The sequence below is a fragment of the Brachyhypopomus gauderio genome, chromosome 5, assembly GCF_052324685.1.
Source record: "Brachyhypopomus gauderio isolate BG-103 chromosome 5, BGAUD_0.2, whole genome shotgun sequence".
In the NCBI taxonomy this organism is placed as follows: domain Eukaryota; kingdom Metazoa; phylum Chordata; class Actinopteri; order Gymnotiformes; family Hypopomidae; genus Brachyhypopomus; species Brachyhypopomus gauderio.
The window spans coordinates 16,929,598-16,943,523 of NC_135215.1; the positions used below are offsets into that span (position 1 = coordinate 16,929,598).

The window sequence follows — 13,926 nt, forward strand, 5'->3', positions numbered from 1 at the left end:
TAACCCCAACTGCTCCCTGGGCGCCGGGCTAGGGCTGCCCACCGCTCTGGGCATGTGTGATCCACAGCCCCCTAGTAATCACTAGTGTGTGTGAGTGTGTTCTAACTGCACAGCGGAGGACAAATTTCGATTGCGGTGAAAAAAATCACAATTGACAAAATATGGCACATTTGCACATTTACATACATACCCAGTGCTTCACCTTACACACATTGATCCTACCACACACACACACACACACACACACACACAGTGATCCTACTTCACACACACCAAGATGTAGTTATCTCACTCCACATGAAGTCTCCCCACATTATATCCCACAGTACATTGCAGCTGTGCACAGAGGGTGTATCTGCTATATATGGATTCGTAGCTTTAAATGAATGCATTAGCCCTCCAGTAAGGGCAGTGTAACACATACATATAGACAAGAATATATGTGTACACACACACACACACACAAAATAATAAATAGTAATTCATAATTTAATTAAAATGGATGAAGCATCCAAAAGTCACACTTGGGTAAGAGTACCTACATGTTAATAAAACATGTACTCATCAAGATTCTGAATGCCAGTAAAATCAGCAAATATATAACATGAAACCATAATTTGTATTCCACTTTCAAAATGAATTAACAAAAGCAATTTAAGTGAAATAAGGCTTCCAATTGTAATACATTTAAAAATCCAAGTATGAACAAATATCTTTTAAAAAATCATATTTCATTGTGCTTTGTCATGTGGTTTGGTTTAATGTTTATGTTTAATATGTCTAACTGGCTACAACAACGGAAACACACACAGCTCCAGCTCTGTAGATTCTCCATTTATTCATTCTCCATCAGATTTCAAAGTAACAAGCAACAAAGGCAGCAGAAGATGAATCACACAGAAAGTAAAAGAAACAGTAAATTCACTCACTATCATAGGCGATTACTTAGTATGGCATCATGGAACCATGGAACTACCCAGAATGCACTGGTGCATATCCTAACCGATGCCCTGTCAGTCCAGTGCTGCTAAATCCGTGAATAAAAACAACCCAGGGAACAAACTCCAAAATCTGGAAGGAGATTTTCTGGAAGTTATTTTGCTTGGTTTCAAGAAACCAAACTACTGCAGCCCAGCTGTGCCTGATGCAGGACCAACACAGCTACCTGATATAGGACCAACACAGCCCACCTGATGTAGGACCAACACAGCCCACCTGATGTAGGACCAACACAGCCCACCTGATATAGGACCTACACAGCCCACCTGATATAGGACCAACACAGCCCACCTGATATAGGACCAACACAGCCCACCTGATATAGGACCAACACAGCCCACCTGATGTAGGACCAACACAGCCCATCTGATATAGAACCAACACAGCCCACCTGATGTAGGACCAACACAGCCCACCTGATGTAGGACCAACACAGCCCATCTGATGCAGGACCAACACAGCCCACCTGATATAGGACCAACACAGCCCACCTGATGTAGGACCAACACAGCCCACCTGATATAGGACCAACACAGCCCACCTGATATAGGACCAACACAGCCCACCTGATGTAGGACCAACACAGCCCACCTGATATAGGACCAACACAGCCCACCTGATATAGGACCAACACAGCCCACCTGATGTAGGACCAACACAGCCCACCTGATATAGGACCAACACAGCCCACCTGATATAAGACCAACACAGCCCACCTGATATAGGACCAACACAGCCCATCTGATGTAGGACCAACACAGCTACCTGATATAGGACCAACACAGCCCACCTGATGTAGGACCAACACAGCCCACCTGATATAGGACCAACACAGCCCACCTGATATAGGACCAACACAGCCCACCTGATGTAGGACCAACACAGCCCACCTGATATAGGACCAACACAGCCCACCTGATGTAGGACCAACACAGCCCACCTGATATAGGACCAACACAGCCCACCTGATATAGGACCAACACAGCCCACCTGATATAGGACCAACACAGCCCATCTGATATAGAACCAACACAGCCCACCTGATATAGGACCAACACAGCCCACCTGATATAGGACCAACACAGCTACCTGATATAGGACCAACACAGCTACCTGATATAGGACCAACACAGCCCACCTGATATAGGACCAACACAGCCCATCTGATATAGAACCAACACAGCCCACCTGATATAGGACCAACACAGCCCACCTGATATAGGACCAACACAGCTACCTGATATAGGACCAACACAGCCCACCTGATGTAGGACCAACACAGCCCATCTGATGTAGAACCAACACAGCCCACCTGATATAGGACCAACACAGCCCACCTGATGTAGGACCAACACAGCTACCTGATATAGGACCAACACAGCCCACCTGATATAGGACCAACACAGCCCACCTGATGTAGGACCAACACAGCCCATCTGATGTAGGACCAACACAGCCCACCTGATATAGGACCAACACAGCCCACCTGACATAGGACCAACACAGCTACCTGATATAGGACCAACACAGCTACCTGATATAGGACCAACACAGCCCACCTGATGTAGAACCAACACAGCTACCTGATATAGGACCAACACAGCCCACCTGATATAGGACCAACACAGCTACCTGATATAGGACCAACACAGCCCACCTGATATAGGACCAACACAGCTACCTGATATAGGACCAACACAGCCCACCTGATGTAGGACCAACACAGCCCACCTGATGTAGGACCAACACAGCCCACCTGATGTAGGACCAACACAGCCCACCTGATGCAGGACCAACACAGCCCACCTGATGCAGACCTAACACAGGTCAGCTGATGCAGACCTAACACAGGTCAGCTGATGCAGAACTAACACAGACCAGCTGATGCAAAACTAACACAGACCAGCTGATGCAGAACTAACACAGACCAGCTGATGCAGAACTAACACAGACCAGCTGTTGCAGAACTAACACAGACCAGCTGTTGCAGAACTAACACAGGCCAGCTGATGCAGAACTAACACAGACCAGCTGATGCAGAACTAACACAGACCAGCTGATGCAGAACAAACACAGACCAGCTGATGCAGACCTAATACAGGCCAGCTGATGCAGAACTAACACAGACCAGCTGTTGCAGAACTAACACAGGCCAGCTGATGCAGACCTAATACAGGCCAGCTGATGCAGAACTAACACAGGCCAGCTTATGCAGACCTAACACAGGCCAGCTGATGCAGCACTAACACAAGCCAGCTGATGCAGAATTAACACAGACCAGCTGTTGCAGAACTAACACAGACCAGCTGATGCAGAACAAACACAGACCAGCTGATGCAGACCTAATACAGGCCAGCTGATGCAAAACTAACACAGACCAGCTTATGCAGACCTAACACAGGCCAGCTGATGCAGCACTAACACAAGCCAGCTGATGCAGAACTAACACAGACCAGCTTATGCAGATCTAACTGGATGGGCCAAACGTGGTGATTTATAGGATAACAAAGTAGTCATGAAACATATAATGACCGTGCATGTTTAGTTATGCCCATTTACATTGACCTGTATCAGAAATCCACATGTACATTGGCCACTACACAAGTGACTGACCTCTGCAATAATGTGCTGATTGCGTTCATAAAGGTTTTACTGAGTGCAGCAAGTGGCTTATTGTATCTTTAACTGTCAGTGTAATGACACCTTTAAAGCACCTAAAGTGCCCGGCAGGAGCGTCCAGCGGAGGCTCTGCTCTGAATCTCTAAAAGAACTGAGACTCGCAGCTCTGCCGGCTACAGTAGGCGGAAGGAAAACAGGCAGACACAGAGATGGCAGAACATAACGGCACCCAGAGCAAAAAATAGAGGAGAGATGGAGGAAAGGGAAGAGGAGGGAGGGGAGGAAGATCGAGAGAAAGTGAGAGAGAAAGGGAAATGAAGAAAATGGGTGGAGGAGAGAGGGAGACAGAGGGCGGTTGTACAAGCCTTCATCTGCAGCTGTTAAACCTGTATTCATTCTACACACAGCAGCAAGCATCAAAGGGATTTTGCTGTTGTCGTGTGAACAGCTTTCAGATGAGGATAACACCTGCACTCAGGTGCTCTCTCTATTCACACAGGAGATTCTCTTTTCTTCGCCTCAAACTAACATCCCAGCTTGTTTGTTCAACAGTCATTATTGCCTGATGGGAATGTGCATAAAACCTGTGGGTATGAACCAGCACAGGTAACAAAACATATAGCATACTACAGCACATGTAACACACCATATAGCATACTACAGCACAGGTAACACACCTTAAAGCTCATTGTAGCACTGGTAATACACCATATAGCACACTTTAGGACAGTTAACACACCCAATAGCATGGGTAACACATACTATAGCTCATTGTAGTACAGGTAAAAGAGCCTATAGTACACCATAGAACAGGTAACACAACTTATAGCTTATTGTAGCAAAGGTAATACACCAATATAGTTCACTATAGCACAGGTAAGGCACCCTATAGCTTATTGTAGTACAGGTAAAAGTACATATGGTTCACTGTAGCACAGGTAATACACCCCATAGCACACTGTAACACAGTGTAGCACTCTATAGCTAGGTGTCTATAATTCACTGAAACTCAGGTCTCTACAGTTCATGAAACACAGGTGAGTCCCTATTGCACAATAAGCAAATAGCTTTTAGCACAGTTATAGCACAGTTTAGTCCTTCTAGGACAAAGCACACATCACACAGGCTTTAAGACCCAGGGGCAGGTGAAGGTGCAGGTCGGGCAGGCTGGGCAGGCTGTAGCCAGCCGAGAACATGCAAGTCTGCTGCTTCTGCCTGTACAAATGTTTCCATCATGTTCTGTCATGGTGAGAGAGACTGGTGAGAGACTGGTGAGAGACAGGTGAGAGAGACTGGTGAGAGAGACAGGTGAGAGAGACTGGTGAGAGAGACTGGTGAGAGAGACAGGTGAGAGACAGGTGAGAGACAGGTGAGAGACAGGTGAGAGAGACAGGTGAGAGAGACAGGTGAGAGAGACAGGTGAGAGAGACAGGTGAGAGACAGGTGAGAGACTGGTGAGAGAGACTGGTGAGAGAGACAGGTGAGAGAGTCTGGTGAGAGACTGGTGAGAGAGACAGGTGAGAGAGACAGGTGAGAGAGACAGGTGAGAGAGACAGGTGAGAGACTGGTGAGAGAGACTGGTGAGAGAGACAGGTGAGAGAGTCTGGTGAGAGAGACAGGTGAGAGAGACAGGTGAGAGACTGGTGAGAGAGACTGGTGAGAGAGACTGGTCCTGCTGTCAAGCACACATCATTCCCTTCACACTCCATCCTTTATCAAACAAAAACAAAGAACAGAAGACATCACATCCTCAAAGAATAAGAAGTAAGGATGTTAAACCTACGCACCACCCCCAATCCTTTCTTTCAAGCTCAAAAATCTTTCGTCTTAATCGGCGGACTAGGAAATCATACAGAAAAACAGCCACTTCTGCAGATTCTTCCCAGAAGGGCATGAATGGCATTCACTACCTGGCAAGGGGGGAGGTGGGGGTGGGGGGTAGCAGAACACTCGTGCTAAATGACTCGGGCCTGTAGTCTCTGCGTCAGTGAAGCGCCACCACCATCGCTCAGCCGAGACGGCCCAGTGCTGAATTCGCAGTCAAGTGTCATTGTGATCTTTGTGTCTTGAGCTAAAAATAGAGGATGAGAAAACGTACTTCAGGACTGGCTACACATCCGCTGCTGAGCTGATAGGGAGGATTAACTCCAGCTGCACCATAATCTGCCTCTAAATCACAGTCAATCAAATTAGCAGATAAGGTTTATTATGACTAATCCTGAGGTATACGTTCTAATAGCATATTTGAAATGCAGTCTCATTTTTTTTAAATGGGAGATTTGCAGACATTTGTTGGTTTTGATGTGTGTGAGCAGAATTCCCAGCACACCGTGTTCCAGAACTTTGAGTCTGGGCTACGGCAAGTCCTACTGTCTTAAAGCTACGGTAGCATCTTCTCCGCCACTGTGCAGACGCCTTCACTGCAGGCATCTGATTCCACCGTGGAGGGGAACCTTATTGATGCAGCTGATCACAAAAGATGGGGAGAAACAGCTTGAGTGACAGACACAAGGGGCACTGTGCTACATCTCTGGGCTTAAAGTAATTCACTAGAAGGAAAATGACAGACATACAAAACACATCTGAAGCACATTCCCTCTTGAGCAAAGCAGGAGGACAGTGTATCCAGGTGATTCTGTCGCCAGGATATCAAAGCTTGCCATCTCCAGCTCCAGCTCGGGGAGGCAGAGAGAGCAGGGGCTTATGGGTAAGAAATGCCATCGTTTGCCGGCTCTCGGGCGCAGCGAGGTAATGTACGTGAGGCCGTCGTCGTCGTGGTAGTGGAAACATTCTGCACAATTAATCACGGCGGAGAGCGGAATCACGGCCCACCCCTCCCACCCCTCCCCCGCTGCACTCTGCTCTGCGCGGACTTAGAGCTGCGCACGTGGCCAAGATACACAGTGTCTCCACGGAAACCAAGGCTTGAGGCTACTCTGACATCTCCAGTGGCTCACAGGGAAACCGCCCTGGTGTCCCGGCTGCACCCTGGAGAACCGCACAGACAGCCGTCCTCGTTACGCCTGTCCGTTTGGTCTTCAAACTTTTATGAACTTTAGTTTTTTTGCTCATTTATGCTTTCGATATGTTTAAACAAGAAATGTCAGGTGCGCACTGAAATCCCATTTCACATTTACTGTGTATGACTTAATGCAAGGCTGGTTCACGCAACATTTTGCTATGTTAAAAACAGTTCCAAGCAAATAATATGGTATATAACTAGATGGTGTATATTAAGCTGTTTTCATCTGAAGTGTTAATTATGCACCATGCCTTCTGTTCACTCCACGGTCGGAGCTCAGAATGCACAGTAATGGGGCTTCATTAAGAGCCACTCTCTGCTCCACACAGCACACAGGAGACAACCAGCCCACGGCTCCATCCACCTTCCCAAACTACTAACACAACCTTTAAAATGGCTAAAACGCTCAGGCAGCCAAGCAGATATGTGTTGCAGGAAGCCATGATGTTTGCAGGACATGTGAGCACTTGAGGAACAGAAAGCAAACATGGATTTGTGTTTGACTCACTCGTAAGTGTCAAAACCAAACAGATGCTGCACGACTTGTGTTTTCCAGTCTGTGGAGCCATCCATGTGTTTATCTGCAATAATGACCTTCATTGGGATGAACCTCTGTGGCTTTAAGCTGTCTAGTGACCAGCTAGCACTGTGTGTGTGTGTGTGTGTGTGTGTGTGTGTGTGTGTGTGTGTGTGTGTGTGTGTGTGTGTGTGTGTGTGTGTGTGTGTGTGTGTTTGTTATATTCTCTTTCTGGGGACCTAATGCATTGTTTCCCAATTGACTGACCTGGACATTGTGGATATTACAGTTGTAAATCTTTTTAAATGTGTGATTATATAAGTGATTGTGTAAGCGTGTGCTCTGGCTTTCCTGCTTTTGTATCAAACCTGCTGGGTGACGTTTCATGGTGAGCATGAATGTGTAGCAAGACTGTGGTCCGAGATATAAATAAACAACCTGTTGTCATCTCATTTAGGACAGAGAGGCAGACACCTCTGAAGAGAAGCTTGGTGCTCTGGGCAGTCATCAGAAGGAGGACAAATATTGTTTCGGCCGAATCAGATTCGGTTTCAGCCTTCTGAAGGCAGGATGTGAAGTCAACAGACTTAATGTCATAATGAATGAAAAGCACACAAATGATTCATATCCATCTGGATCCACGGTGGGGGGAGGGGTGGGGGGTACGGTGGGATTGAGGATGGGTTCATTTGATCACAAACCTTCATTCATTATACAACCAGCCGGGACAGGCTTGAGCCATTTTAGGACATGCACTAGTTTTCCTGTCACAAGGTTTTTGATCCATATATAGGCATAAGGTAACACACACACAATCAAGACAGCCTCCATGATCACTTAAAGTGTGTTTTTGAGAACCTTTCACCTGGAAGTAGTCGTTAAAGAAAAAATTATAAAGATTTTGTTTGTTTTTGTGTTAATTACTGTACACACACACACACACACACACACACACACAAGCGCACACACACCTGTTGCATGGCCATAGCCACTAGGTTTACAGCCATTGTGAAGCTCACTGTCCCTGCTGCATTGATCCATTGTTTTCAGCCTTGGTGGAGCAGAACCGGCGGTACAAGGATCAGCGCCATGACGATCATACTCTATAATACAGGTAAACAAACACAACATGACCAAGTTCTGAAAACCTAATGACACTGAATCCCACTCAGCATTAGTTATTGATGCATCTAGAGTCCATGAACAAGCAGGAGTTACTAGATGTCAGTATATCAAATGTGTGTTATGTAACTTGTTATATAACATTACTTACTTTCAGAGTAACTTTATTATCTAAAGTTCACAAAACAACCAAAAATTACTCTGCACTTAACTACAGCTCGAATTCAGGATTAAACTCTCCGCTGTGCCATGTGCCGTCCACAGCCAAGTGAGCATGCTGCTGCTGTTCTCATTGGCCAGTAGTAAGCAATAGGAGAGCCAATAGGGACTGTTGTTATAGTAGTAGAGGCGGGATCTGTAGTAAGCCCCTCTGGACATTGATCACAGATGATTCCACCTACTGAGGTGGGAGGCACAAGAAGAGACCATCCTTCTAGTTTGAAGCTCCAGGTTTTACCACAACAGCATCTAGACTCAGTAGACCAGCAGAAGTTGCTATATAGTACTAAATCACACACGTTATATAACGTGTTGCAACATCATTTCATTTAGGACAGAAAACAGAAATCTATAAAGAGGACCTTGTTGCACACAGTAGAACACAGAGGGAGGAGCATTTTCAACCAATCAGAGTCCCGGCCAGGTACGGCTGCAAATGGACCTACAGCTTCAGAGATCTAAGCCTTGGAAAGCAGTTACTGGTTTGTCCGCTGATGTTTGCATGTGATAGCATGAATATGAATTAGCCTGTCACATGAAATTTACAACATACACATACATGTCAACAATTGCCACCCACGACAGATAAGCGCAATGATGGAAAAGTAAACATTTTTCAGTTTCGCTAATCCATGCGTAACACGCGCGTCTATAAAAGTTTATTGCCGATACCTGTTTGTGCACGTGAACACACTCGCAGCGTATAACACGGAAATAGACAAGACAGAAAGTGCTTAAAAACTACTTCTTACGTAAAAGCACTGCCTGTAAACAAGACCAAGGAAACCCTGTGTTTCTACACGCAAAAAAAACCCGTCGTGCTATGCGTGGAACAAAAACTGCCATCACAAGAAACTATGACGCAGATAATAACGTACTTATTGCGAAATTGTAATTAAACTGTACACTCAACCTGACGAAGTAGCTGTTTTAAAATACAGTGAAAATTTTGAAAATGATCCGAAATAAATAACTTTATGTCTGAAAGAAAGACAGAAAGAAACAAAGACACGTCTAAACTATTACTCGAGTCTTTGTAAACCAAACATCATTAGTTTGACTAATATACTAGTGAACATTAACCAGACCGACGAGTCACGTGCTGGAAATGCGCGCTCTAGAAACAGTCCACTGCTCTAGAAACAACAGGAGTGCTGCGCGTGACGTGGCCGCCTTCTTTTGCACCTGGCCAAAACGTACATCAAAGAACACATGTTGAACATTAGAGTCTTTATCAGACAGCGCGATATCCGTTGATTATTCAATGTCACTGCACCATCAGAACACAAGTCGGAACAGCGTCCCTCAATCGACTTTAATTTAATTTGTTTTTTTTTCACGTCAAGATAACCTGATATTCACGAATAAACAGAAAGTTGTTAGAAATGTTCTTGAAATCTCGAGGCATTTTTATATATGAGGACTGAAGCGTTTGGCTCGTAAACAGACGAGAAGTCCTAAAAACTTCGAGAGGCTTGCTCCAGACTTCAACTGGACTGAAGCCCGACTTGTTCAAGAAAGCCTAACTGGACGAACGTTCATACACAGGAAACCACAAGCTATAGATTATACTGAAAAGATACACGTGGAAATAAGTCCGGGTATTAATAGACGTAGCATTAAAAAAATACATAGAAATGCTGAGTCAACCAATAATCAAGTCACAAAACATCTTACTTGCTTTTTATCTACAGAGGCAAGACACCTGTTGAGTCGTATAAAAGACACGACTAAATTGTGTTCTTTATTTGATTAGTAGCAGTAATAGTAGTAGTAGCAGCAGTGGTAGTAGTAGTAATAATAATAATAATAATAATAATAATAATAATAATAATAATACTAATATTAATATGTCTGATTTCTGGATTTTGTGAGTGTGTGTGTGATTTCCCTGTTGTTTATAACGTAAAGTTAACGCTTGCCCGCGAGCGCGTTTCACATGTCATGGAAGCACAAATATCCGTTCGAAGTGACTTTGGACGTTCTAGAATGGACGTTCCAGTTCAGGCTCCGACTGTCATGTTGCGCGTCTGCGCAACGCACTAGTTACAGGGCCATAAAGGGGAGCTGTCCGTTCAGCACCGCATCCTAGCGCACTACGGTAAGCAGTGCGGAAAACTTCGTCTGTTTCGTGACTACGCACTTGTACGAGGTGTATAAAAACAGTTTACGCCCAGTAGCCTAATTATGCGCTGATTGAGCACAGTCCAATTGCGGGGGGGAAAGCTACACGTTTAAATCTGCGAATAAAATGTACAAACTCCACAGGGGCGTTAATCACATAGAAGCACTGTGAAGAGAAGGATTCCAGGTTTGGCACTCATCTGTCTTAATTGCTTTCTTTTATTTTTCCCTTTTTAATAACCTGAATGTGCAACGAATATGTAGGCTCGGAGAACTGACAATTCTGCTAGTACTGACGAAACAGTGGCGCATAGTGTGTATCAGTGTATGAAAGAGTAAGTTTCAGAGAAAAACATTTATTATTGAACAAGCCAAACGTTCACTTAACGGTCATTTGTTTGTATCGTAGCCAAACACACACAAGGCGTTCATTCAGCGGCCTCGAGAGTGCTGGGGGGATTAAGTGTTCACGTTTTGTCCAGCTATAAACCTTACAGTTGTTTCCGTTTCACGGAGGCCTTTCCACATGTGGAAAGTCGCACATCAGAACGACACCTCTAAACTCTGAACTGTGATTCTTAATTACAGCTGTAGTTTATTCAGACGACTCACAAAATCCGCAAACTGTGCATTCAGCATTTTAGCTCGGTGTCTTCATTCGTCATCATCTGCATTATATTCAGCTGGACACCCCGGGAATCTTTTACTATTGAAGTTGTAAACACACGGCAGTCGCGTGCTCGTCATATGCAGTTTGGCTTTACGTGCAATGCGCATCAAACCACTAAAGTCAATTAAGGTTTGCACTTGAAACGCTGTAAAGTTTATTGAGTTTACTTGGCCGAGTCCGTTTATATATATATATATATATATATATATATGTGTGTGTGTGTGTGTGTGTGTGTGTGTGTGTGTGTGTGTGTGTGTGTGTGTGTGTGTGTGTGTGTTACTTACACTACTTACTAGTGTGGTTACACAAAGTCTCGCTCGTGCTACACCCAAAAAATGATATCGAAAAATCTTACCACACACGTTGGGACAGAAGCCAAAGTAAACTCGGCCAGCGTTGCAGAGAGCTTACTCACCTATGGTCGTGATGACTGTGATGGCAAAGTAAAAAGAACCCGCAAATTTCCACTGAACCCCGGCTCGGTGCGGTTCGGCCTCCATTATAATGCTCTCGAGCATCCTGTAGTCGTCCTCGCTGATGTTGTACTTCCCCAGGAGACGCTTCTCCTCGGCCTCGAGCTGCTCCTTCTCCCTCATCTCAAAATCCGACTCGAGCGCATCGAACACCGCGGCCCCGACCAGCAGATAGGTGAACGTGCAGATGATCAGGGAGAGAGTCCGCACGTTCTGCCGCTTCATGGCCACCAGGAACCGGTGTGTGAGGGGCTCATGTCCCCTCGAATCCCCCGGAAAGGCGCAGCAGTCGGGAAAGCTCTGACAGCGATAGGACAGATACGGACAGATCCTGGCGTGGTGCTGGTGCGGCGGGTGCTGGGTGCCAGGGCACCGGTTGCGGTTAAGGTCTCGGTAACAGGTCCCTGAATCCTGATCCTGATTCGAGGAGAGACACAAGAGACTGCTCGAGCGCCGAGACCACGAGCCTTGCAACCGCGAGACTCTGCGCAAGACCTGCCCAAACCAAGTCCTCCCGGCGCGCAGTGCCATTAACAAACAGCGCAGATACTACCTCGCGCTCCCCGTGTTCATCGGAGTACACTGTATTACTCGAAACTCGCAGAGAAAGGGGATGTCACCAAAACTCATGTTATGATAATTATGCAGTTCGTGGCAGTATTTACAGATTTAACACGAAACTGTCCGGGAGCTAAAGGAGGAAAACGATATATCCGAGTAAAGAATGATACCGACGGAGCCTCTTCAGCCATTTCCCTCAAAGTTTGAAGCAGCACCAACCTGTTAATCTCCCCATCCTTTGCAGCTACGCGCTCTTCTCGAGTATCCCCGCTTACACGGTCAGCGCGAGAGGAATACTGGGGGCTATGGAGAAGGACCAGCCCGAGATGGGTTCTCTGAGCACACACACCATCACTCTGAGGAGTCCGTACAGGAACCGTGAGTACCAGGGGCGTCTTCTTACATTTGCGCGGTGAGACCCGGACCTCGAGTGATGTTCCAAAAAATCACAACTCTGGAATAGATCTTTAGAGGGACGCGAACGCGGGCGTAAAGCCTACTTTTCCTTTACTGGCGCGTGGGTAACAGGAACGAGGTGTCCAGTGAGAACACTTTTAACTGCAGAAATCTTCAGACCAACAACAGGTTCCGTCACAAACTAGCCCGTCTCTTCTCCCGCCTCAGTTCGGTCCGGGAAAGGAGAACACGTTCATGGTGCTCCACCGGAACCAAACGCAGGCGGACGTGAGCGACAGGTGCGCCCGACACGGCCACATCACCAATACGTCGTGTTTGGACCCCACCGCGTAGCTTCAGTACGCCGTTCTGGTTCCTTGTGAGAGTTCTTCCATACGGACACTGGCTGCGAGAAACAGACGCGCAACTTGTGCTTAGAACGCTTAAAATAATAAATGCGGACGCGTTTTTAATCGGTTATTACACATTTCTGAACAAAGTGACTTTAGTTGTGCGTCTAGGCACAGCTTAACAGTTAACTTAAGGTTTCCCCGCAGGTTAGTATTGCTTATAGAGGGGATATTTTGCCCTTTTTTGTTTGATTTGTCGCGTTGGTAAGGAGCTTGAGCGCACTCGGAGCGGTTGCTCCTGTTGAGCGCGGTTCCGCCGTGTCCCCCCGTCTCCCCTGGGTGCTCCCGTGACCACCGCTTTCTGGATCAACCCCCTCCCACATATCCCCGTGTTCCCTCGCTTCACGGCACCACGCCCACACACTCTCACGAACATATTACGATCATATGGGGAGTTTACTGCTTAGTCACATGGCCAAACATTCTCGAGGTACAAAAGCCAATGGAAAACAAGAATTCTGGCTCTGTCCTCGGTTCGGACACCTTTGCAGTCTACGCACGCACGCGAAGACAAGGAGAAAAGTGCGTAGGTTTAGAAGATGAATGTGAGCGCCTTTCCCTCGCCTTTCCTCTAAATTACTAGAATTTGCTTGTTTACTCGTCTGTAGTTTCAAAACAGCGCTTACATCTTTCACCAGTGCGAGGGACCGCGGTCTCAGGAACGGGATCGACAAGGGACTAAAGAACGATGAAGCGTCACGCGGTACCACCGACACTGTTTATCTGACTCCTACTTTCACAGCATCCAAACAAACGTCTTCACGTGGTATTGTAAGACAGCCTTAAGATATACC

General features: G+C 46.2%; 1 protein-coding gene across 1 annotated transcript in view; it reads right to left on the minus strand.

Moving 5' to 3' along the window:
- kcnk9 (potassium channel, subfamily K, member 9) overlaps nucleotides 1-13,356 on the minus strand; it is a 52,633-nt gene extending 39,277 nt beyond the window's left edge. The window contains exon 1 of the mRNA XM_077006086.1: nucleotides 11,708-13,356. Within this exon, the coding sequence (XP_076862201.1) occupies nucleotides 11,708-12,296 (589 nt within the window). The 5' untranslated portion in view covers nucleotides 12,297-13,356. The remainder of the gene's footprint in view (nucleotides 1-11,707) is intronic.
- Between the last annotated feature and the right edge of the window lie 570 nt (nucleotides 13,357-13,926).